Here is a 24,003-nt window from a genome sequence, read left to right on the forward strand (position 1 = left end):
TATAATGATTATTATAATATTTTGAAAAAAAATTCGGTGGCAGTCAGGCAAATCTTATTATAATAATAATATTATTATGACTTTGGCCCAAATGTTTGATAACAAACAGAAAACGACGCAAGTTGTATGACTTTCTCTTCCACCTATCTAATATCTATCTTGTCTATATATACATCTCATCTCATCGGAGGAAGCTAAAAGCCAAGCAAACAAAATGGTAATTTGGTTCCTCGTCCTCGTCTCCCTCTTCCTCGCCACCACTATCCTTCTCCTCTTCCATGCCAAGAATGGGAAGCGTAGCCTTCCTCCCGGCCCTCCTTTTATTCCACTTTTCGGGAATTTCCTCGTGTTCCGCCTCCCCGTCACCATCCAAAACATCGAGCCCATCCTCCGCTCCATCCGTGCCCGCTACGGCCCCGTCTTCACCCTCCGAGTCGGCTCCCGTCCGTCCATCTTCGTTGCCGACCGTGCCCTCGCCCACCGCGCCCTCGTCTGCGACGGCGCCGCCTTCTCCGACCGCCCCGAGCCGGTCCCAGCAGAACGGATATTCTCCGCCGACGGCCACGTCATCAGCTCCGCCCCCTACGGCCCTCTGTGGCGCCTCCTCCGCCGCAACCTGATCACCGAGATCCTCCACCCCTCCCGTGTCAAGATCTTCTCCACCGGCCGGAGATGGGTGGTCAGGGTCCTTGCCGATCGCCTCCGGGCCCAGCCCGACGCCCCGGTAGTGGAGAGCCTCCAGTTTGCCATGTTCTGCTTGTTCGTCTTGATGTGCTTTGGCGAGAAACTAGACGAGGAGACGATAAAAAATGTCGAAATCTCGCAGCGCGGATTCCTCTTATACTCTCTCAAGCTTAGCGTGCTCAGCATCCTTCCGAGAATCAGTAGATTCGTGTTCCGTAATCGGATCAAGAGGGCAATGGAGCTCCAGCAGACGCAGAAGGACGCGGTCATGCCTTTAATCCGAGCGCGGATAGAATTCAAGAAGAGGAAGAGCGAACAGAAGATCGATGAGGAGGAAGGGAAGCGATTCTTGCACTCTTACGTCGATTCGCTTCTCGAGATTAGGATTCCGGAGGAAGGAGGAAGGGCGTTGACGGAGGACGAGATAGTGTTGCTCTGCTCAGAGTTCTTGAAAGCCGGGACAGACACCACCACGACGGCGCTGCAATGGATCATGGCCAATCTGGTCAAGAACCAGGAGATACAGCGCAAAGTAGCGGAGGAGATCGAGAGGGTGGTGGGAGGGAGAGAGATCGAGGAGGAGGACATTGAGAAGTTGAAGTACTTGAAAGCGGTGATCTTGGAAGGGCTTCGGCGTCACCCGCCGCCTCACCTGTTGCTGCCACATGCAATGACGGAGGAGGCGGAGATTGGCGGGTACCGGGTGCCGAAGGAGGCGGTGGTGAACTTCATGGTGGCAGAGATCGCGTTGGACGAGAAGGTGTGGAAGGATCCCATGGAGTTCAAGCCAGAGAGGTTCTTGGAAGGAGGGGAAGGGGAAGGGGTGGACCTGACGGGGAGCAAGGAGATCAAGATGATGCCGTTCGGGGCCGGGAGGAGGATGTGCCCGGGGATGGGAATGGCCATGCTGCACCTCCACTTCTTCGTGGCGAATCTGGTGAAGGAGTTCGAGTGGTTGCCGGTGGAGGGGAAGGAGGTGGACTTGGCCGAGATACCGGAGTTCACTGTGGTCATGAAGAATCCCCTCAGAGCGCACATAGTGCCCAGAGGGAGGGCATAGACATGGTAGTAATAGGTGTTAACATAAATATCCGATTTTTGCAATATTATTCCCGCGAAAATCTCTCGTATTTCCTTTTTAAAATAAACATCTCCTACTGTTGTCGAGAAAAGTAGACCTCCTGTTAATCACATTATAATCATCCTCTTCTCATATGTATAAACATATATATGCTTATATAAATATGGAAATATATATGTATATCTTACACTATCTGTTATTATTACATTTCTATCTCTGTCAGTATCTACCATCTACTACGATATTCTACTCATCAATACGATTTACAAAGATGCAACAGAGAACCCGTATGGTCGAAAGCTCTTCTTCCCCTCCTGATGCAAATGTCGAGGCGCTGGGTTTCTCCTCCCCCGTAATTGGCTTAATACTGATACTTTGTTAGCAATGTCGTGTGCTCGTAAACAAGAATGCTCTGATATGATCTTATGCCTCGTTCACTTTTATACTGCTAGTTATATTCTAGTATAGTTTATAATAATTATACTAGATATGACATAAATAACTAAAATATCTTGTATAATAAATGGATGAGGAGAAAAGAGAAGAGCAAGAGGAAAATGATAAATTGAAATTAGGAATGGGTAAATATAATTTATTAGATGTAAAAGGAGAAGAGAGAGATGTAGGTATTGTACTGTACTAGTGTAGGCCTAAGTTATTGTTTACTTACTACATGAATATAAAGAGGTTTACACAAGAATAAGTATATTCTTATTCCACTAGTGAAGAAGAGGCTTAGAGATCTTATAAATTATAAATTATCATTTTTGTCATCTTTTTGTTGATCTTGAAATACTAACGGGAGAAAATTTATTCTTTTTCTCTTTAGTAAACTGCAATCTACTTGGACGGAGCCTTCGTTCCTAGCTCGAGGATAGTTGTTAGCATTGTTGTTTGTTGGAAGGTGGAGAGGATCAAAGGCTCCTTGGTTCTATCTTCTTCACAAGCAATATATGCATGACAGTGTCTCAAAGTTATGTATGGATTCTTGGCTCCTCTCGGTTATTCATGCAAGTGCCATTGTTATGGAAAGAATTGGATGTTGCATTAGTGGAGTTTTATTGCATGCTCTAATTGTATCTTAAATCCAAATACCTCTAGTAAGTCTCAAATTTCTACGTTGGAGAATTGGCTAACCACATGACATCCGATTGCTGCGAGCATTATGTTTGGTTAGTAGAGTCCAACAACAATCTATTGAATCAATATCACACATAGCGGTATGCATCCCATAGTAACTTAAGATAATAATAATTGTGAGATAGGACTCACAAGGCTCAGACAAACCATCAATATAAAATACAACTTAAATACCCGTATTCTTTCACATGTTATACCTATACACGATTCTAAACATTTACAAATATGTTTATAGAAAAATTATATTTTACCCTCTTGTAGTTCGGATCAATTTTATAAAACCACTAAATATTTTTAACTTAAATATTTAACTCTCATGTGGTCTTAATTAAAGTGCAATATTTATCTTTTTTTATCATATCTTACTAAATTAGATATATAATTTAAAGATCATTATTAGAGAAAAACTTATAGAAAGCCGAATAGACTCCTCAACTTATCTAAAATAATATTAATAAAATTTTAAATAATAAAAATAATATATATTTTTTATAAGATAATAATGCTCTTCAACTTTGTCTATGTAGGGGATTTTGAATTTGAGCTCTATCGTCAAATGTAATAAAAGAGATAATAATTGTATTTTAGTTAAGATCATATTAGAGGGTTAAATGTTTACATTGAAAATATATGAATATTTTATAAAATTGAACTAAACCACACGAGGTTAATTACATTTAACCCTATATTTATTAGAATGACTATGAAAATTCTAAATTAAGTTAGATATACCTACACATGATTCTAAATTTTCATTGGAGTTGTGAAATTAAGTTTGATGCAGAATTTTTTGTTCCTGCTAAAAAAAACTGAATGAAATATTATACGTCATTGCAATTGCACGAGAAGAACGAATAATTAATCTATATTTTGTCTCTCTATATTTCTCCATTCTCTTGGTAAAGTATTTATTTTCTTTCCTCATTACAATAAAATTGAAAAACAACAAAAGCATTATACAAATCACGTCTTAATATTAAACTCCAAATTTGAATAATAATAATAATAATAATAATAAGTAAGATTTAACGGACGGACTGTATTTTTAGAGCTAAATAATTTCAGTAGAAATTATGATATTTTCATAAATATTATAATATTATTGAAAATTTTAGGTGGCAGTCAGGTAAATCTTATTATTATAATAATTATTAAAATTATGTCTTTGGCCCAAAATGTTTGATAACGAACAGAAAACGACGCAAGCTGTATGACCTTCTCTCCCTCCTCTCTAATATCTATCTATCTTGTTTATATATACATCTCACTTCTCATCTCATCCGAAGAAGCTACTAAAAGCCAACCCAAAAAAAAAAAAAGATGGTTATTTGGTTGCTCGTCCTCTCCCTCTTCCTCGCCACCACTGTCCTTCTCCTCTTCCATGCCAAGAATGGGAAGCCTCCCCTTCCTCCCGGCCCTCCTTTTATTCCTCTTCTCGGAACTGTCCTCTTGTTCCGCCGCGCAGTCACCCTCCAAAACATCGAGCCCGTCCTCCGCTCCATCCGCGCCCTCTACGGCCCCGTTTTCACCCTCCGAGTCGGTTCCCGTCCATCCATCTTTGTCGTCGACCGTACCCTTGCCCACCGCGCCCTTGTATCCGATGGCGTCGTTTTCTCCGATCGCCCCGCGCCGGTCTCGGCCGCACGGTTATTCTCCGCCGACCGCCACTTCATCAGCTCAGCCCCCTACGGCCCCCTGTGGCGCCTCCTCCGCCGCAACCTGATCACCGAGATCCTCCACCCCTCCCGTGTCAAGGTCTTCTCCGCCGGCCGGAGATGGGTGGTCGGTGTCCTCGCCGACCGCCTCCGGGCCCAGCCCGACGCCCCGGTCGTGGAGAGCCTCCAGTTCGCCATGTTCTGCTTGTTCGTCTTGATGTGCTTCGGCGAGAAATTGGACGAGGAGGCAATCAAAAAGGTCGAAATAGCGCAGCGTAGATTCCTCTTATACGCTCTCAAGCTTAACGTGCTCAGCATCTTTCCTAGAATCAGTAGATTCGTGTTCCGGAATCGGATCAAGACGGCGATGGAGCTCCAGCGAAGGCAGAAGGACGCGGTCATGCCTTTGATCCGAGCGCGGATAGATTTCAAGAAGAGGAAGAGCGAGCAGAAGATCAATGAGGAGGAAGGGAAGTGGTTCTTGCACTCTTACGTCGATTCGCTTCTCGAGATTAGGATTCCGGAGGAAGGGAGAAGGGCGTTGACGGAGGAAGAGATAATGGCGCTCTGCTCGGAGTTCTTGAACGCCGGGACCGACACCACCTCGACGGTGCTGCAATGGATCATGGCCAATCTGGTCAAGAACCAGGAGATACAGCAGAGAGTAGCGCAGGAGATCGAGAGCGTGGTGGGAGAGAGAGAGATCGAGGAGGAGGACACGGAGAAGATGAAGTTCTTGAAAGCTGTGATCTTGGAAGGGCTGCGGCGGCACCCCCCCGGGCACTTCGTGCTGCCTCACGCAGTGACGGAGGAGGCGGAGATCGGCGGGTACCGGGTGCCGAAGGAGGCGGTGGTGAACTTCATGGTGGCAGAGATGGCGTTGGACGAGGAGGTGTGGAAGGAGCCGACGGTGTTCAAGCCGGAGAGGTTCTTGGAAGGAGGGGAAGGGGAAGGGGTGGACGTGACGGGGAGCAGGGAGATCAAGATGATGCCGTTCGGGGCCGGGAGGAGGATATGCCCGGGGCTGGGATTGGCCATGCTGCACCTCCAGTTCTTCGTGGCGAATCTAGTGAGGGAGTTCGAGTGGTTGCCAGTGGAGGGGAAGGAGGTGGACTTGGCCGAGATACTGGAGTTCACTGTGGTCATGAAAAATCCCCTCAGAGCTCACATAGTACCCAGAACGAAGGGATGAATGATATTAATAGGTGTTAAGTACTGGATTTTGCATATTATCCTCTTATGATCTCCTTTTTCGTTAATAAAATATTTCTTATTAACCAGTATATAACAAACATTAAGGGTGGAAGATTGTAATCTAACGAGAGAAATTAGTGAACAAGAAATCAACAACATTCAAATAAATCAATCCACATAGTATCAACTATCACAGTCCAATTGCCCAAAGCCCATGTCGGCCTTGGCCTGGGTTATTTTAAGCTCGACAGCAAACCCTTGATTGGGCCCAAGTTTTGCTCTCAAAATATGATAATTAGGGTGTCAAAATAAACCAGCTGCTGCTGGGATAACTAATCTAATCCTATCTTTATATCTCTAAAACAAAGGCATTCAAAGATAGTATCAAACGCTAGAGTCAACTTATATAGAGTACCATATTCTGTAATTTATAAATTTATTTAATTAATTTTCTTACTGTTATTTGATTGAATTTTCTGACTGTTTGAACCGTATTATTATTTATTATTATCACCAACGGTTGTCACTCAGAAATATCTATTAGTTTTATTTTGTTTCATTACTGTTAAGCAGCATGGCAAGTGAGCTCAATATGAGTTAGCTGTGACAAATTTAAAGGAAATTCCGATAACTAAGATTCATATTTCACCACGAAATGGGCAGCAAATCTGCCAACATACTTGTATCATCATGCAAGGCATCACATTGTTCTCGCCATTTTTCTGGCATATATTTCCTGCAAGTGATGTCTAAAAAGCTTCATCTCATTTGTACTATGTAGAAGAACAATTGGTTCTCTCGCCTGATTTATGCAACGCAGTAAAGGTATAAAACAATTAAGCATCATGGGGGTTCCAGATTCTGCAATCTATGAGTCCTCCCCATCGAATATCGAATACATCTAAATTCTTTCTCTGTCATCTCTCATGGGAAAACGTATAATTTTCTTCCAGAGAACCGAGGAAAAGAAAAAACCTAATACATCATCATATTTTATATGAACATATTTCAATTAGATAAACAATTAATTTCATGTTACATAAATATTTTTAGATCTCAAATCCCTTATGTGAGACTCTATGGACCTTGTTAGCAATGAATTGACACTTGGTTGACGAATGTAAGGAATACGTGGTTCATGTCTTCTGATTAAAATTTAATAGTCTTATCTGTTACGAACCAGATCTGGAATGATCTATCCGTAGGATGATTATGAAAATTTAGGTGATAGTAGCCTCACGAGATAGGGATAGTTTTGGTTTCACGCCAATCGGATGTCTAGATGGAAAAATATAACTGAAATAGTAAAACAAGGTTAGAACGGGGCAGAATAGTAAAAGAACTCCAATCCGACCGAGTCGTATCACCACACCTAGAAGCATTTGCAACTTATTCAAATCCAAATCTGCTTTTCTAAAAATTTGGCCGCTACATATTTTGTAACATATGAAATACTATGCTTATTTATTTGTTTATTATTTTATAAAGTAAAGACTATATAAATCCTAATTACTTAAGATAGAGTAAGAACCACAACTTAATTATAATTAGGTTTTTATCTATATTTATATTTATAAATCTAACTAATTATAAAGATAAGTAGAAATTCTAAAACCTAGTAAATCATTATATTTTATATGAACATATTTCAATTAGATAAAAGGTTAATTTCATGTTACATAAATATTTTTAGATCTCAAATCCCATATGTGAGACTCTATGGACCTTATTAGCGATGAGTTGACACTTGGTTGACGAATGTAAGGGATACGTGGTTCATGTCTTCTGATTAGAATTGAATAGTCTTATCTATTATGAACCAGATCTGGAATGATCCATCTATAGAGATTATAAAAATTTAGATGGTAGTAGCCTCACGAGATAGAGATAGCTTTGGTTTCACGTTAATCGGATGTCTAGATAAAAAGATATAATTAAAATAGTGGAGCAAGATTAGAATGGGATAGAATAATAAAAGAACTTCAATCCGACCAAGTCGTATCACCACACCTAGAAGCATCTGCAACCTATTCAAATCCAGAAATTTGGCCGCTACATATTTTGTAACATATGAAATACTATGCTTATTTATTTGTTTATTATTTTATAAAGTAAAGACTATATAAATCTTAATTATTTAAGATAGAATGAGAATCACAACTTAATTATAATTAGGTTTTTATCTATATTTATATTTATAAATCTAACTTTTATAAAGATAAGTAGAAATTCTAAAACCTAGTAAATCTTTATATTTTATATGAACATATTTCAATTAGATAAACGGCTAATTTTATATTACATAAATATTTTTAGATCTCAAATCCCATATGTGAGACTCTATGAACCTTATTAGCGATGAGTTGACATTTGGTTGACGAATGTAAGGGATACGTAGTTCATGTCTTTAGATCTGTAATGATCTATCCGTAGAATGATTATAAAAATTTAAGTGGTAGTAGCCTCATGAGATAGAGATAGCTTTGGTTTCACATCAATCAGATGTCTAGATAAAAAGATATAACTAAAATAGTGGAGCAAAATTAGAGCAGGATAAAATACATCTAAATTCTTTCTCTATATAATCTCTCGTGAGAAAACAAAAGCTTTTCTTATAGTATGATTTTATATCGGAGAGCGATGGAAAAGAACAAACAGATAGAGATGGAAATAAAGTTCCTTCTTTTTAGTGATCACATTTTCTTGACCTTTTAATGGGTCACGTTTTCTGGAGAGTAGTCACCTTTTTTTTGGTTCTCTAAACAAAGAGTAGTGGACACGGCTGCTTTCCTCTCTTCTATGTTTATGCTCTTCTTCCAGAATTCAGTTGAAATGTACATGGGAGGATTATTTTCCCAAATTTTGGTCGCTGACGTTAGTAATGCTTATTATAATTGAAGCAGTTAACTAATTCAATTTTTTAACTATCAGGAAAAAGATTCCAACGAATTGAGTTTCCTATAAGCACCTTTCTAAGTCAACGAGGGGATTCTCCGAATTGAATGAAAACTTCGTTTCTAAGCTATTGCATTATTTCATAAACTCATCTTCGTTGACAAGTACGTGAAAATTTAAGCTGTTGCGGTTCATTTCTATGAAAAATGGTCCAATTATCTAACCTCCATATCAAAAATTACTATTTCTTTTCTCTAACCTATGATTAGCTCAAATGTTTAATAAAATATTTAAAAAAATTGAATAGTTTATCCTCGCTCAGTAAATTCTAGATCACAATGTGAATAAATGAAAACGTATCCTAAGTTACAATTCTTTCTTGCACGATTAAGAAAAGAAAATCTTTGACTTTGTCTGAGTAATGGCCCTACAAGGAAAGATTGTCTCAGATTAAACCAAACACAGATATAGATTCCTTCCTAGGTAAGACAAATATATATTTGGAATTTTGATATTGTCTAGGTAGCAATCACATTATGTTTTAGGGATAATTTTTTTTTCACCCCCTTCAGTTGTCACTAATCTTCATAATTATTCCCCGAACTATTTTTAGGTACACACTACACACTTATCCTCTGAACTATCAGAAATATTCCAATTGACCGCTTTCGCTAGAGTTTCATTACCCATTTTCATCTATAAGTTGTCATGTGTTAGTCACGTGACAACTTAATAGCTAAAATATCCTTATATGTATGTGAGAATTTAAAATAAACTTTTATAATGACCAAAATATTCTTGGAGAATATCACCGAACTATTTTTTTCTCATTCTCCTCCTCTTAGAAAATACCCTCATTCACTACTCCCTCTTTTTCCTCCTCTCTTATCATCTCCTCCAACGCTAGCAACCGACTGGTGGCGAAGTTGCCCTACGAGGTGGAGCATATGGGCGAGCTTTTGTGGCTGTGTTTGGAGTGGTAGGACAACAGGCAGAGGCGACTAGTGAAGGAGGTGATATGTCAGGTGTGGAAGATGGCATCGCCATCGCCTATCGCCCATCATCTCGCATTTCTATCGCCCTTCTCTCTGAGCCTGGTGTCGCCATCGCTATCGCCATCAACCTCCTCTTAAAGCCTCGTGTCGCTATTTCTATCCTTTCTCTCTCTCTCTCTCTCAAAGGAATTTAAAAAAAAATAAATATTAGCTAAGCCACTTAATTATTCTATCATTGTAAATAGAGAGAATTTAGTTAATTCATAGATTTCGTCGACGGCATCCGGGAGTTTAGGTATTTCTGATAGTTCATAGTCAAAAAAAAGTTTCGGAGGTCATTTTGAAAATCAATGATAGATGACGGGGTGAAAATGAAATTATTTCTATGTTTTAACCTTCTTTCTTAGAGTTAGTATAAAATTTTTATCACTATTTTATGTTCTTATTGAAAACATTTTATTATGCACAGTACTGGTAATTTATAAAAAAATATATTTTTACTTTTATTATTCTTCGCACCGTACTATATAGTGATATGTAATATTCGACCTTACATTTTGCTTTTAATATCTCCAAAACAACCTAAGTTAGCTTTAATTTAATAGATTTTAATAACAAAAACTTTAACCAAATATTCAGTTACTTTTAAATAGTTAAAATACCTCTCATTTGATCCTAAACTCTGATTAGTTAATATCAATTTGTATCGAAATTAGTTTAGCTCCTCTATATGTTGTCTGTTAAGAAAACCTAACTTGATATATTTGAGGCATTAAAAGTAAAATACACGGGGAATGGTGAATGAATTGCAAAGGCGTAACATAAGATATTTTTGATAAATTTTTCTATCGGATACCATTAAATAAATCTAGATTTGTTTTAAGCTAAATTTAATCATAGTTAGATTTAACTGACCGATAATATTATTGAGGGCTCACTAATTTCAATACTAATTATTAATAATTTCAATAGTAATTGCTCTCTTCCGAATGTTTGACTAACAGAAGAACAGACAAGCCGCCGTAAGACTATTTCAGCTCCTCTCCAATATCTATCTATCTATCTATCTATCTATCTATCTATTTATCTATAAATAAAGGCATGTCGCCTCGTCCTACTGAAGCCAAAACCCAAGCAAACAAAATGGTTATTTGGTTCCTCATCCTCCTCTCCATCTTCCTGGCCACCACTATCCTTCTCTTCTTCCATGCCAAGAATGGAAAGCCTCCCCTGCCTCCCGGTCCTCCTTTTATTCCATTTTTCGGAAGTCTTCTCTGGCTTCGCCGATCCGTCAGCTTACAAAACATCGAGCCCGTCCTTCGCTCCCTCCGCGCCCGCTACGGCCCCGTCATCACCCTCCGCTTTGGGTCCCGTAAGTCCATCTTCGTTGCTGACCGCTCCCTCGCCCACCGCGCTCTCGTCTCCCAAGGCGCCACCTTCTCCGACCGCCCTGCGCCCGTCCCATCGACACAGCTCTTCTCCACCGACAGCTACGTCATCAGCTCCGCCCCCTATGGCCCCCTGTGGCGCCTCCTTCGCCGCAACCTGATCGCCGAGATTCTCCACCCCTCCCGCGTCAAGTCCTTCTCCGCCAGCCGAAGATGGGTGGTTGGGGTCCTCAGCGACCACCTCCGGGCCCAGCCCGACGCCCCAGCCGTAGAGAGCTTTCGGTTCGCCATGTTCTGCTTGCTCGTCTTGATGTGCTTCGGCGAGAAATTAGACGAGGAGGCGATCAAAAAGGTCGAAATCGCGCAGCGGGGATTCCTCTTATACGCTAGCAAGCTTACCGTGCTCAGCATCCTTCCGAAAATCAGTAGATTAGTGTTCCGGAATCGGATCAAGACCGCGAAGGAGCTCAGGCAGAGGGAGAAGGAGGTGCTCATGCCTCTAATCCGAGCGCGGATAGAATTCAGGAAGAGGAATGGCGACCAGAAGAACGATGAGGAGGAAGAGAAGCGATTCCTGCACTCTTACGTCGATTCGCTTCTCGAGATTAGGATTCCGGAGGAAGGGGGAAGGGCGTTGACGGAGGACGAGATGGTGGCGCTCTGCACGGAGTTCTTGAACGCCGGGACCGACACCACCACGACGGCGCTGCAATGGATCATGGCCCATCTGGTCAAGAACCAGGAGATACAGCGGAGAGTAGCAGAGGAGATCGAGAGCGTGGTGGGAGAGAGAGAGATCGAGGAGGAGGACATGGAGAAGATGAAGTTTTTGAAAGCGGTGATCTTGGAAGGGCTGCGGCGCCACCCGCCGGGGCACTTCGTGCTGCCTCACGCAGTGACGGAGGAGTCGGAGATTGGCGGTTACCGGGTGCCGAAGGAGGCGGTGGTGAACTTCATGGTGGCTGAGATGGCGTTGGACCAGGAGGTGTGGAAGGAGCCGATGGAGTTCAAGCCGGAGAGGTTCTTGGAAGGAGGGGAAGGGGAAGGGGTGGACGTGACGGGGAGCAGGGAGATCAAGATGATGCCATTCGGGGCCGGAAGGAGGATATGCCCAGGGCTGGGATTGGCCATGCTGCACCTCCAGTTCTTTGTAGCGAATCTGGTGAGGGAGTTCCAGTGGTTGCCTGTCGAGGGGAAGGAGGTGGACTTGGCCGAGAAGCCGGAGTTCACTGTGGTCATGAAGAATCCCCTCGTGGCGCACATAGTGCCCAGAACGAAGGCATAGATAGTAATCGGTCATAATATCCTAACGAAATGTCTTTGTATTTTGTTTTCTTGAAGATTTGTCATTGTGTTTTGTTGCGTAAATAAAAATACCCTCATCGATGAACTACAGTTACATTGGAAAGGAGACTTTTTCTCTTCTATTCTTTTTTTTTTCTTGCGTCTAATTTAATGTTATTATAACCGTGGATTCAAACTATTTATAAAATTTTAGACTTTTCCCTTAAGTAGAGATAACAGTATAATTGAGCCGAGTTTGATCCGACCAAAAAGCTAAAGCTTGAATTGAATTAATTTCAAACCTGTATATATGATTAAGCTTGAATTAAAATTATTTAAGTTTGTTTAAATTTGACCTCTATTTTGTCTGAATTGTTGTCGGTGATTCGCAAAAAACTATTTTACCCATTGTATTTTATTCATTTTATATATAAAATAAATATAATACTCTCCTATATTTTTATGAGAATATAAAACTATTCTCACATGGCTCGAGCTCACTGTTGAAGGGTGACATTGAAATTTTTAGGGTGTTTAATGGTAACATCGTAACCTAAAGAAATTTAGAGATCTTTATAAAAATCGAGTTTGACTTAATTAACCTTTATATATTCTTACATATATAAATGTATAATATGATTTAACTGAAGTTATTATTTATGAATTCTAAAATTATACGTGTGGATTACTAAAATATTATATTTGGATTCTTAGATATTATCTTTAGATTATGCAGTAATATATCGGTAAATACATATATAGATTATTAAAACAAATTTATGAATTTATTAACATTATTATGAATTACAGAATATTAGTGGATTCCATAAATACATCTTTTATTACTTAAAACAATCATATAATATAAACAAACTCAGGATGTCAAACTACGAATTGAGTTACAATAGTATACGCTAATAACATAAATTATAAACACTTTTGGTTATCAAATACAACTTAAATTACACTATCATATGGAAAAACATAGATTGTGAACACACAAACAAACTAATTATAGAGTTGCAAGTAAAAATACATATTATATTATAAATAGGCTGTCAAAATATAGATTAAGTTACATTGATATATTACATAGATAAACTAACAAAATCTATAGATAAATTAACAAAAACATGTACAATTTTATACTTCAAACCAACAAGAAAGCCTACATAATTTTGTACATCATAATTAAATCTAGAAAGAAGAAAATAAGGAAAAATGAATTCATATTTATCGTAGCACCCAGGGGAAAAAAAATAAGAAAAAGTGAATCCATATCTATTGTAGCAAAAGAGAAGAGAGTTTTATTTTATTAAATTTTTTTTATAAATCACATATTATATTTTAATTTATTTTGTAATTTAAATTTCTTTAGGTTTTTAACATCCTCGTTAAATGGTGCCAGAAAAAAAATATTTATAATATATAAAATAATTTATAAATATTTAACTACCCATACATTTTTTAGAGGAGGGGTAAAGATGAGGAAAAATAATGGTTATAATATTTTAGTAATATTAGGATGTTAAACTAAAATTATAAAATCATCAAAAATAATATATAAATTATAAAATAAGTAAAATATGGGGTGTAATTTATAAAATATTTTATTATGGAATATTTAACCTCGGTGCGACTCGTCATTATCTTGTCGAGTATTAGGGTTAGGGTTAAAAACTTATATATATATATATATATATGGCGGGTTTGCGGGTCGATCTGACCCGACCCGTTTACTTAAACAGGTTAAACGGGTCAAGCGGGTCAGTGGTATAAACCCGAACACGACCCGATTAATAATCGGGTTAGGCGGGTTGACCCGTTTATGACCCGAACCCGATTAGACTAAACCCAAATCCGATTAACAGTCGGGTTATCGGGTCGGGTCAATTTTTGCCACCCCTAGTCGGTATCAAATCAAATGCTTGCTTTCCATGTAAGTCACATGGGAACATGGGTGAGATCTATCTTATTAAGCATGAGAATTTGTGTGTTCCACGTTGTGATGACTGCTCTTCTAGATGATGTAGACGGTTACGAAGGAATATCACAATGGCCTAAAAGAAGAGGATTAGTAATTTAGGCATTTGATTAGAGAATCTGTGTTCCACGTTGACTGTGTTGACTGTTCATTTTTTTTTAAATTTTTTAGTATAATATTAGATATTTAGTAATTAGTTATTTTTATGGAGGTCCATTGTGCTCGGTTATCGCTCACTGATATCTCATATATTACGGGGTAGGCTGTAATATTCTAGCTCAACTCGAATGACTATCGGGCCATAATTTGAATATATACTCAAACCCGGTAGATCCAAAAGCCTCGTGAACTTTACATGGTTCGTCAATCATCTCTACAAATAGTTTGTACTAAACAAAATATCCTCACTTATTTCACATTATGCTACGCAAATATTTGATAAAAATATACGGAGTAATTTATAAGTATTAAAAATGTAGAATATTAACCATAAATACTTGGAAAATATTGTGTGTTAACTACAATTTTTTTTTATTTTCTATAAATTTAACATTCTTATTTTTTTTTCTCTCTCTCTTCCTCTTCCTCTCTCCTGTAGTTCCAAACTCAAGTTTGATAGGAGTAATTCCCCAAAAGTCGATCTAATCCAGTCAAAAATAAATCGGCTCGAATCAGACCCGGCCTACCCGATTATCCGGTGTAGATAAAATTAATATGTTCGTTGGAATAAAACAATGCCTTAAAAAGAAGAAATAAAAAGTTACATAGAATGAATTATGTGGTCATCGTCGACCCACCCAAACACTTCAATGAGTTGTTATCTGAAATGAATTGGAAGCTTCCAAACCATTCGACCTAAGCCACTACGTCACTGCTTTTGACAACCTATCGTGGTGGTGAAGGTAACGACAAGTCTATTTTCCCTCCCATTAAAAGTCAGTGGCTTTCTCAGATTGATCGCTCTAGCTTAGTTTTTTTTTTTTTCAATAATTTCAATTTCTTATAAATGTTATAAGTCATATTTATACAATCAATTTCATAGTTTGAGCTGTTGTGGTGGTAGTTTAGGGGTTAAGTCTTAGTATTAATCCATGATAAAAGATTAATAGTTTAATTTTCTATAAATATTATAAGTAATATTTATTAAATTTTCATATAGTTTGGAATGTTGTGGCTGAGGATCGACTTAACTATCTAATCCCTATATTATAAAGAATTAATTTACTTAACTAGCATATAATCAATTTTCTACCTGATGATCTGTATTAGAAAAAGATTAGCTCTTTTCTCGGTTGACTAAATTCTAGACGACTAGTAAAATGAGTACTGGAAAGAGAAGAAGATAGACTTATTTATCTGAATTTGATCCCGATCGGAGCGCCGATAGAGATTCCTTGCTAGGCAAGCCAAATAAATATTTGGACGTCAATCTGAATAACAATCACCGTCAGTTTGGACTACCTATTTATTTTAATATATAACTGCCACAAAAAATTTGAAAATTTTATATTATAATTATAATTATAATTAAAATGGTGTCATTTTTAGAATTAATTTTATGGTTAAATTTTGAAAGAATATTAATAGAATATTCCTTAATGGACTATTCATAAAGTTAAGAAAAATGCATGTAAGTAACTAAAATATATATATATATATTATATAGTGAAATGTTTATCACTAATTTTGTCTTATACAAAGTAGGTTTTTATTTTCTTGTTAATGTTAGATAACTTCAAGGAAAAGGAAAAAGAAAAAGGAAAACATTTAGAATCACATTAAGTATAAGTTTAAGTTTAATTTTAATGATATCGTTAGATTTTAACAAAATAGGGCACTCATCCTCTATCTCTCGTCGAACAAGTATCTATATATGTAGGTCTAATCCCATCTCATCCGAGGAAGCTAAAAGGCAAGCAAACAAAATGGTCATTTGGTTCCTCATCCTCCTTTCCCTCTTCCTCGCCACCACTCTCCTCCTCCTTTTCCATGCAAAGGATGGAAAGCCACCCCTTCCTCCCGGTCCTCCTTTTGTTCCTCTTTTGGGAAATCTCCTCTTGTTGCGCCGCTCTGTCTCCCTCGAGAACATCGAGCCCCTCCTCCGCTCCCTCCACGCCCGCTACGGCCCTGTGATCACCCTCCGCATCGGCTCCCGTCCGTCCATCTTCGTCGCTGACCGTGCCCTCGCCCACCGCAGCCTCGTCTCCAACGGGGCCGTCTTTTCCGACCGCCCCGTGCCAGGCGCAGCCGCACGATTATTCTCCGTCGGCCGCGTCATCAACTCAGCCCGCTACGGCCCCCGGTGGCGCCTCCTCCGACGCAATTTGATCTCCGAGATCCTCCAACCCTCCCATGTGAAAGTCTTTTCCCCCGGCCGGAGGTGGGTGGCAGGGGTCCTCGCCGACCGCCTCCGGGCCCATCCTGACGATCCCGTTGTGGAGAGCTTCCAGTTCGCCATGTTCTGCTTGCTCGTGTTGATGTGCTTCGGCGAGAAACTAGATGAGGAGGCGATCGAAAAGGTCGAAATCGCGCAGCGCGAATTCCTATTGTACGTTAACAAGCTTAACGTGCTCAGCATCCTTCCGACAATCAGTAGATTTGTGTTCCGGAATCGGATCAAGACGGCGATGGAGCTCCAGCGGAGACGGAAAGAAGTGCTCCTGCCTCTAATCCAAGCGCGGATAGAATTCAAGAAGAGGAAGAGCGAGGAGAAGAGCGGTGAGGACAAAGAACGATTCCTGCAATCTTACGTCGATTCGCTTCTCGAGATTAGGATTCCGGAGGAAGGGGGAAGGGAGTTGACCGAGGACGAGATAGTGGCGCTCTGCTCGGAGTTCTTGAACGCCGGGACAGACACCACCTCGACGGCGCTGCAATGGATCATGGCCAATCTGGTCAAGAACCAGGAGATACAGCAGAGAGTAGCGCAGGAGATCGAGAGCGTGGTGGGAGAGAGAGAGATCGAGGAGGAGGACACGGAGAAGATGAATTTCTTGAAAGCTGTGATATTGGAAGGTCTGCGGCGGCACCCACCCGGGCACTTCGTGCTGCCTCACGCAGTGACGGAGGAGGCGGAGATCGGCGGGTACCGGGTGCCGAAGGAGGCGACGGTGAACTTCATGGTGGCAGAGATGGCGTTGGACGAGGAGGTGTGGAAGGAGCCGACGGAGTTCAAGCCGGAGAGGTTCTTGGAAGGAGGGGAAGGGGAAGGGGTGGACGTGACGGGGAGCAGGGAGATCAAGATGATGCCGTTCGGGGCCGGGAGGAGGATATGCCCTGGGCTGGGATTGGCCATGCTGCACCTCCAGTTCTTCGTGGCGAGTCTGGTGAGGGAGTTCGAGTGGTTGCCGGTGGAGGGGAAGGAGGTGGACTTGGCCGAGAAGCCGGAGTTCACTGTGGTCATGAAGAATCCGCTCAGGGCGCACCTAGTGCCCCGAACGAAAGCATAGATAGCTATTGTGTTGAATAAATCGTTTATTTTGGCATATTATCCTCTCGATAATCTCTCGCATTTTCTGTTTGTGAATTAAAATTTCCTATTAACCTACCACAGAAGCCTCTCCAGGCTCTCTATCTATATTTGAGCCCACATAGAGAGATTGTCTAGTGAAATTAATTATATTTTAAATTATTATTATATATATATTATACTTAACTATTAGAAATTTTAATTGAGATCTTTAAAATAAGTCTATTGTTCAGAAATTTTAAATTATTAATTTTTTAATTAAATATAGAATGTTAAGAAAGTATCACAATTTATTACTAAACTTATTTAAAGCTCTCAATAAAATTGAGACCTTTCAAACAATATAATTTTTATTATAGGCTTAAACAATTAGGGGGCGGAGTCGGCGTTTAGAAAAATAAATAGTGATTTGGAGCAAGGCTCAAAACCTATCGAGTAGGCTCCAAATTTGGAGGACCAAATAAAGCTCCAATTGAGCACCACAGAATGCTCCAGGAGTGACAAGATAAACTAGCTGTTTGGGTTCAGGTTTGGGTTCATCTTTGCTCCAGCTCAGCTAAGCCCAGCCTAAAACTTTAATTTAGGCCGAGCCTAAGCTCACTCAAAATCGGCTACATAGACTCAATATATATAGCTATCATTTTTTAACAGGCTTTAAACTCCTAAATTGTTAAATTTAAAGAAACTCATGAGAGAAGAAGTCATACATGACCAAATAAAATTTTTAATACATATAAAATAATATTTAATAATTTTATATAATAAAGATATGAGCAAAATAATTGATTACGTTATTTAATAATAAATTACTTCAATTTGAGAGAAAAAGGTTGACCAGTAGACTTATGAGCCTATGTATTATTTGTGAAGGCGATAATGCCAAATTTGTTTAGATTGAATACTAGTAAAAGGAATTGCTTTATTTCTTGGGTAAAAAAGTACGGATTTCTCTAATCTTTTGTAAAGTAGATTAAATGGTATTAAATGAAAGGGAGAACTTTTTCCCTAGGTGATTTTACAAAGAGAACATAATATATTGTTGGAAGCATGTAAAGAAAGAGACAGTTTCCGCAATAATTCATCCATGTCACAGTCTCGCTGCATTGCAGGCAACTTACGATCTTATCTAGCATATGTTATTATTTGTGCTCTCTCTCTCTCTCTCACACACACACACACACAGATCTCTTGATGAAGCTTGCGATTGCCGGCCTCTCGACTCTCCAATAACTGATTAGTGAGGAAGAAGGGTGGCCGGTGGCGAACCCTTCAGCCTTACTCGAACGGTACGAAGCTTCGGTGCCATATTCTTTGCTTCTAATAATGTTGATCAAATTGTCAAATGAAAAACCAGTCTAGCCTCCATAAATTTTGGGCCCATCTTGACCGCAGCCTTGTCATTTTGGATTGGTTAATCCTCTTTCTTAGTCTTCTATCAAAAATAATTCTTATTTTAAGAATAATAAATATGAATACATATTCTAGCATTGATATTTTAAGACCTTAGAATCGCTTTAAATCTAAGTTCAAATTTAATGATAATTAGTTGGAGTTAACAAAATAGGCCGTATGACTGTCCTGTCTATCTCGCATCATCCAATAATTATCCATTTATCTATCTTTCTTTATATATTTAAATCTCATCTCATCGGAGGAAGCTAATACCGAACCAAACAACATGGTCATTTGGTTCCTCATCCTCCTCTCACTCAGAAGGATAGCTCACACGCCCTTAAATCTTTTTCGAGGAAAATGAATTTAATTTGAAAGAAAGTGTAATTATTATTTTGTTATGACATGAAAAATAAGAAAATATATATTTATTTCTTAGTGAAATTGAGTATGAGAGTAGTACCAAAAAATTACTATTAAATTTATAAAATGAAAATGCAAGTTGCCATTTTAAAGATATATTAAATTTATCACTAAATTATTTTAAATAATACTTAAATTTTCAATCAGTGTGAGCCATGCAGAAAGTGAAGCTCTTTTATAATAAAAAAATATGTATATTTTGGAAAAAATATTAGTTTATATTTTCTTTCTACATGCATGATATTTTTATTAGTTTATATTTTTTTAATTAGCCTTATTTTAAGTCTAATATAAGCCTAAATCAAACTTAATTTAATTCAAGCTCGATCAAGTTTGAAATTTAGCTGAAATTTGTTAAGACTTAAAGTTGCTTATTAATCAACTTATTTAGGCTCGATCACGGTTTAAGCTGAAATATTAAAAAAATTAACTTAAACTAAAATAATTCTAATAAATATATGTTTTAAATTATTTTTAATTTAAATTTAATAAGAGCTATTTTCGATAAAGCTCAGCTCAATTACACCTTTGCGAGGAATATGCCGTTCTTCTTCGTGGAGATGCTGTACTATTATTTTTTGCACATCCCACCTTCAATTTAATATTATCGCATGCAAGGAGACAAGTTCTGCGATAAGATTAAATATTGATATAAATAAAATAATAAATAAAAGACAATATTTAGGAGTCGCATGCAAAACGGTCCTCAATTTTTTTTTAATTATAGAATTTGTTTGAATATTTCAAAAAATGTGCCGAGGGAGTTGGTGTTCTAGGTGTTGTACGATGATTATACAATATCTGAATTGGGCATTTTAAAAAAGAAATTATATTAATTAAATATGGCGAGTAACAAAAGTCCTATTATAATCATAACTCATGATACGAATAAATAAAAAATAAATAAACTAATCTGCTCAAAAATGTTCAAGAGTCGAGAACGATGAGAAGGTGAATTTTTTCACCAAAAGTAATTATCGTCCATGGGGGTGATGGATTCGGTTATAATATGATGTTAGTATTATATTAATATCATATTATAAGATTGTAATATTATTATATTATAATATTTGTATACTATAGGATTATGATAGTCATATAATATAATATAGTATTACTGGTATAGTATAAGATTATAATATTATAATAATGGTATATTATAGTATTGTAATATTATAGTGTTTGTACATTATATTATACAAATATTTACTAATATTATAATATATATTTGTGGGCTAAAGTCATTTGTGAGTTTAAATATATATTTACTAGCTTGGCCTATAATAATAATAATTTGCGAGCTTAAGTGTATATTTGCTGGCTTATATATTATCTATAATAGTCATTTACGAGTTTAAGTGTATATTTGTAGGTTTATATTATACCTCTAATAATCATTTGTAGGCTTAAGTGCATATTTGCTGACTTATATAATATTTATAATAATCATTTACAAATTTAAATATATATTTGCTAGCTTATATATTGTACCTATAATAGTCGAGCCAAGCTAAGCCTAAATAAAAATTTTAGGCTATAACTTAATTTCAAGCCGAATCTAAGCTAAAGTCAACTTGCTTAGGCTAAGCTCTTTTACAACTGTAAACACTGCCCCGAAATATGATAAGGAAATAGGGTACAATTATGAAAAAAATAGTATTTAAAAGTAGCCATTCATAAGGGGTGAGGATGCTGGATTCATAAGCTGATAGAATCGAAGAAAGATTTAGAGCGAAGATCTATTCACTAAGGGCTTAATCAAACATGCAAATAATATTTTATTCCTCGTTCTTGATGTGATTTATCATCAAATCCAAAATTTGAGCATTGTAAATATAATAATTCGGATTAAAAGAAGTAAGTGATTTCTCCAAAGTGATGGTAGAGATCCAAAGTTCACACTACAAACTAATAGTATGACCATTTGCCAATGATCTTAAGAAGACCACCCACCCTTAATAGCCGAAAACGAGCTGAGATCGAAGTGAGAACCATACGCCATCCCTAGGCAAAACCTCGAGGGCGAATAGACTTCCACAAGTGTGGCATGGTATACTTGGCCAAAAATAAGCAAGGTCCACGGAACTGGGTGTTTCGTTCGAAACAAAAGGAGCTCTGTTTTAGTTATTAGGAAAGGCATCTTAAGATCACGAATGGTCATCAGACAAGTAGCAGTACGATATCTAGTGGCAGACTGGCAGTATCCCACCATACCAGATCCAAACCGACGGAGCCTTCTCCCTCCCCTTGGCCCACAAAGTTTTCTAGTTAATTTGGAAACTCTATCAATAATTGTCACGGGAGTGCAGGAAGACGAAAATAAATAAACAGGAGGTGTGTATATATATATATTATAGGCTCACCTCATCCGTGGAAGCTAAAAGCCAAGCAAACAGAATGGTCATTTGGCTTCTCGTCGTCGTCGTCGGCGTCGTCTCCGTCTTCCTAGCCACCACTATCCTTCTCCTCTTCCGTGCCGAGGATGGAAAACCTCCCCTTCCTCCGGGGCCTCCTTTTATTCCTCTTTTCGGGAATCTCCTTTTGCTCCGCCGCTCTGTCAACCTGCAAAACATCGAGCCCGTCCTCCGCTCCCTCCGCGCCCGCTACGGCCCCGTCATCACACTCCGCGTCGGATCCCGTCCGTTCATCTTCGTTGCCGACCGTGCCCTCGCCCACCGCGCCCTCGTCTCCCACGGCGCCATCTTTTCCGACCGCCCGGTTATTCTCCGCGGACGGCCACATCATCAGCACCGCCCCCTACGCCCCACTGTGGCGCCTCCTACGGCGCAATCTGATCGCCGAGATCCTCCACCCCTCCTATGTCAGGGTCTTTTCCTCCGGCCGGAGGTGGGTGGTCGGGATCCTCGCGGACCGCCTCCGGGCCCATCCCGATGACCCCGTCATGGAGAGCCTCCAGTTCGCCATGTTCTACTTGCTCGTCTTGATGTGCTTCGGCGAGAAACTAGACGAGGAGGCGATCAAAGAGATCGAAATTTCGCAGCGCGAATTCCTCTTATACGGTAGCGAGATTACCGCGCTCAGCATCCTTCCGAGAATCAGTAGATTCGTGTTCCGGAATCGGATCAAGAGGGCGATGGAGCTCCGGCGGAGGCGGAAAGAGGTCCTCCTGCCTCTAATCCGAGCGCGGAGAGAATTCAAGAAGAGGAGGAGCGAGCAGAAGAACGATGAGGAAAAAGAACGATTCCTGCACTCTTACGTCGATTCGCTTCTCGAGATTAGGATTCCGGAGGAAGGGGGAAGGTCGTTGACGGAGGACGAGATGGTGGCTCTCTGCACGGAGTTCTTGAACGCCGCGACAGACGCCACCACGACGGCGCTGCAATGGATCATGGCCAATCTGGTCAAGAACCAGGATATACAGCGGAGAGTAGCGGAGGAGATCGAGAGCGTTGTGGGAGAGAGAGAGATGGAGGAGGAAGACATGGAGAAGATGAAGTTCTTGAACGCGGTGATCTTGGAAGGGCTGCGGCGGCACCCGCCGGGGCACTTCGTGCTGCCTCACGCAGTCATGGAGGAGGCGGAGATCGGTGGGTACCGGGTGCCGAAGGGGTCGGTGGTGAACTTCATGGTGGCGGATATGGCGTTGGACGAGGAGGTGTGGAAGGAGCCGATGGAGTTCAAGCCGGAGAGGTTCTTGGAAGGAGGGGAAGGGGATGGTGTGGACGTGACGGGAAGCAGGGAGATTAAGATGATGCCGTTCGGGGCCGGGAGGAGGATATGCCCGGGGCTGGAATTGGCCATGCTGCACCTCCATTTCTTCGTGGCGAATCTGGTGAGGGAGTTCGAGTGGTTGCCTGTGGAGGGGAAGGAGGTGGACTTGGCCGAGAAGCAGGAATTCACTTGGGTCATGAAGAATCCCCTCATGGCGCACGTAGTGCCCAGAACGAAGGCATAGATTGTGTAATAGGTGTTGAATAAACTTTTCAGTAGTATGTTATCACTCAAGTCAAATATGTCCCAATTGTAAAGGGAGTGTTGTTTGATTGATTTGGTCATACCACGTTGTTAAAATTTGTTACACGTGAGTTGCTATTTCTTGTCAACCTGTTGTATAAGGCCATATAATAGCCATCAGCCAAGTTTGTTCTTCAATAGTGCAGACTAATTTCTCTCAATTTCCTTTTCGTTTCATAAATCTTTTCTGATCTTTAACATTTGGCATCAGGGCACTATCATGGGGCCTTGCAGTCTTCTACGTGTGTAGTAATCAAAGGATGATGACAGAGAATTCATTTGTGTAGCCAGCAGTTCCGAAATTTGATGGCCACTATGATCATTGTGCCATGCTCATGGAAATTCTTTTATGTTCAAAAGAGTACTGTGGCTTGGTGGAGAATGGGATTCCTGCAGCAGCAGAAGTTGTTGTTCTCAAAGATGCCCAAAGGATTTGAAAGCAAA

At 39.6% G+C, this 24,003-nt stretch overlaps 4 protein-coding genes and 1 pseudogene across 4 annotated transcripts; all 5 read left to right on the forward strand.

Annotated features, from left to right (window-relative positions):
* The first annotated feature begins 202 nt into the window (after positions 1–202).
* LOC140776096 (cytochrome P450 89A2-like) lies at positions 203–1,952 on the forward strand. Its single transcript, XM_073119670.1, has one exon. The coding sequence runs from the start codon at positions 215–217 to the stop codon at positions 1,742–1,744; it is 1,530 nt and encodes a 509-aa protein (XP_072975771.1). The 5' UTR covers positions 203–214; the 3' UTR covers positions 1,745–1,952.
* A 2,248-nt stretch (positions 1,953–4,200) lies between these two features.
* On the forward strand, positions 4,201–5,833 carry LOC140776172 (cytochrome P450 89A2-like). The gene has a single exon (XM_073119785.1). It carries the CDS (start codon positions 4,226–4,228, stop codon positions 5,750–5,752), a length of 1,527 nt encoding a protein of 508 aa, XP_072975886.1. The 5' UTR covers positions 4,201–4,225; the 3' UTR covers positions 5,753–5,833.
* Positions 5,834–10,730: 4,897 nt separating this feature from the next.
* Positions 10,731–12,459, forward strand: LOC140776454 (cytochrome P450 89A2-like). Its single transcript, XM_073120166.1, has one exon. It carries the CDS (start codon positions 10,746–10,748, stop codon positions 12,315–12,317), a length of 1,572 nt encoding a protein of 523 aa, XP_072976267.1. The 5' UTR covers positions 10,731–10,745; the 3' UTR covers positions 12,318–12,459.
* Positions 12,460–16,157: 3,698 nt separating this feature from the next.
* On the forward strand, positions 16,158–17,989 carry LOC140776225 (cytochrome P450 89A2-like). Its single transcript, XM_073119855.1, has one exon. The coding sequence runs from the start codon at positions 16,226–16,228 to the stop codon at positions 17,747–17,749; it is 1,524 nt and encodes a 507-aa protein (XP_072975956.1). The 5' UTR covers positions 16,158–16,225; the 3' UTR covers positions 17,750–17,989.
* Positions 17,990–21,413: 3,424 nt separating this feature from the next.
* Positions 21,414–23,739, forward strand: LOC140776003 (cytochrome P450 89A2-like; annotated as a pseudogene).
* The last annotated feature ends 264 nt before the right edge of the window (positions 23,740–24,003 follow it).

Source organism: Typha angustifolia, chromosome 14, assembly GCF_048772165.1.
Source record: "Typha angustifolia cultivar Huaian chromosome 14, ASM4877216v1, whole genome shotgun sequence".
Lineage (NCBI taxonomy): Eukaryota > Viridiplantae > Streptophyta > Magnoliopsida > Poales > Typhaceae > Typha > Typha angustifolia.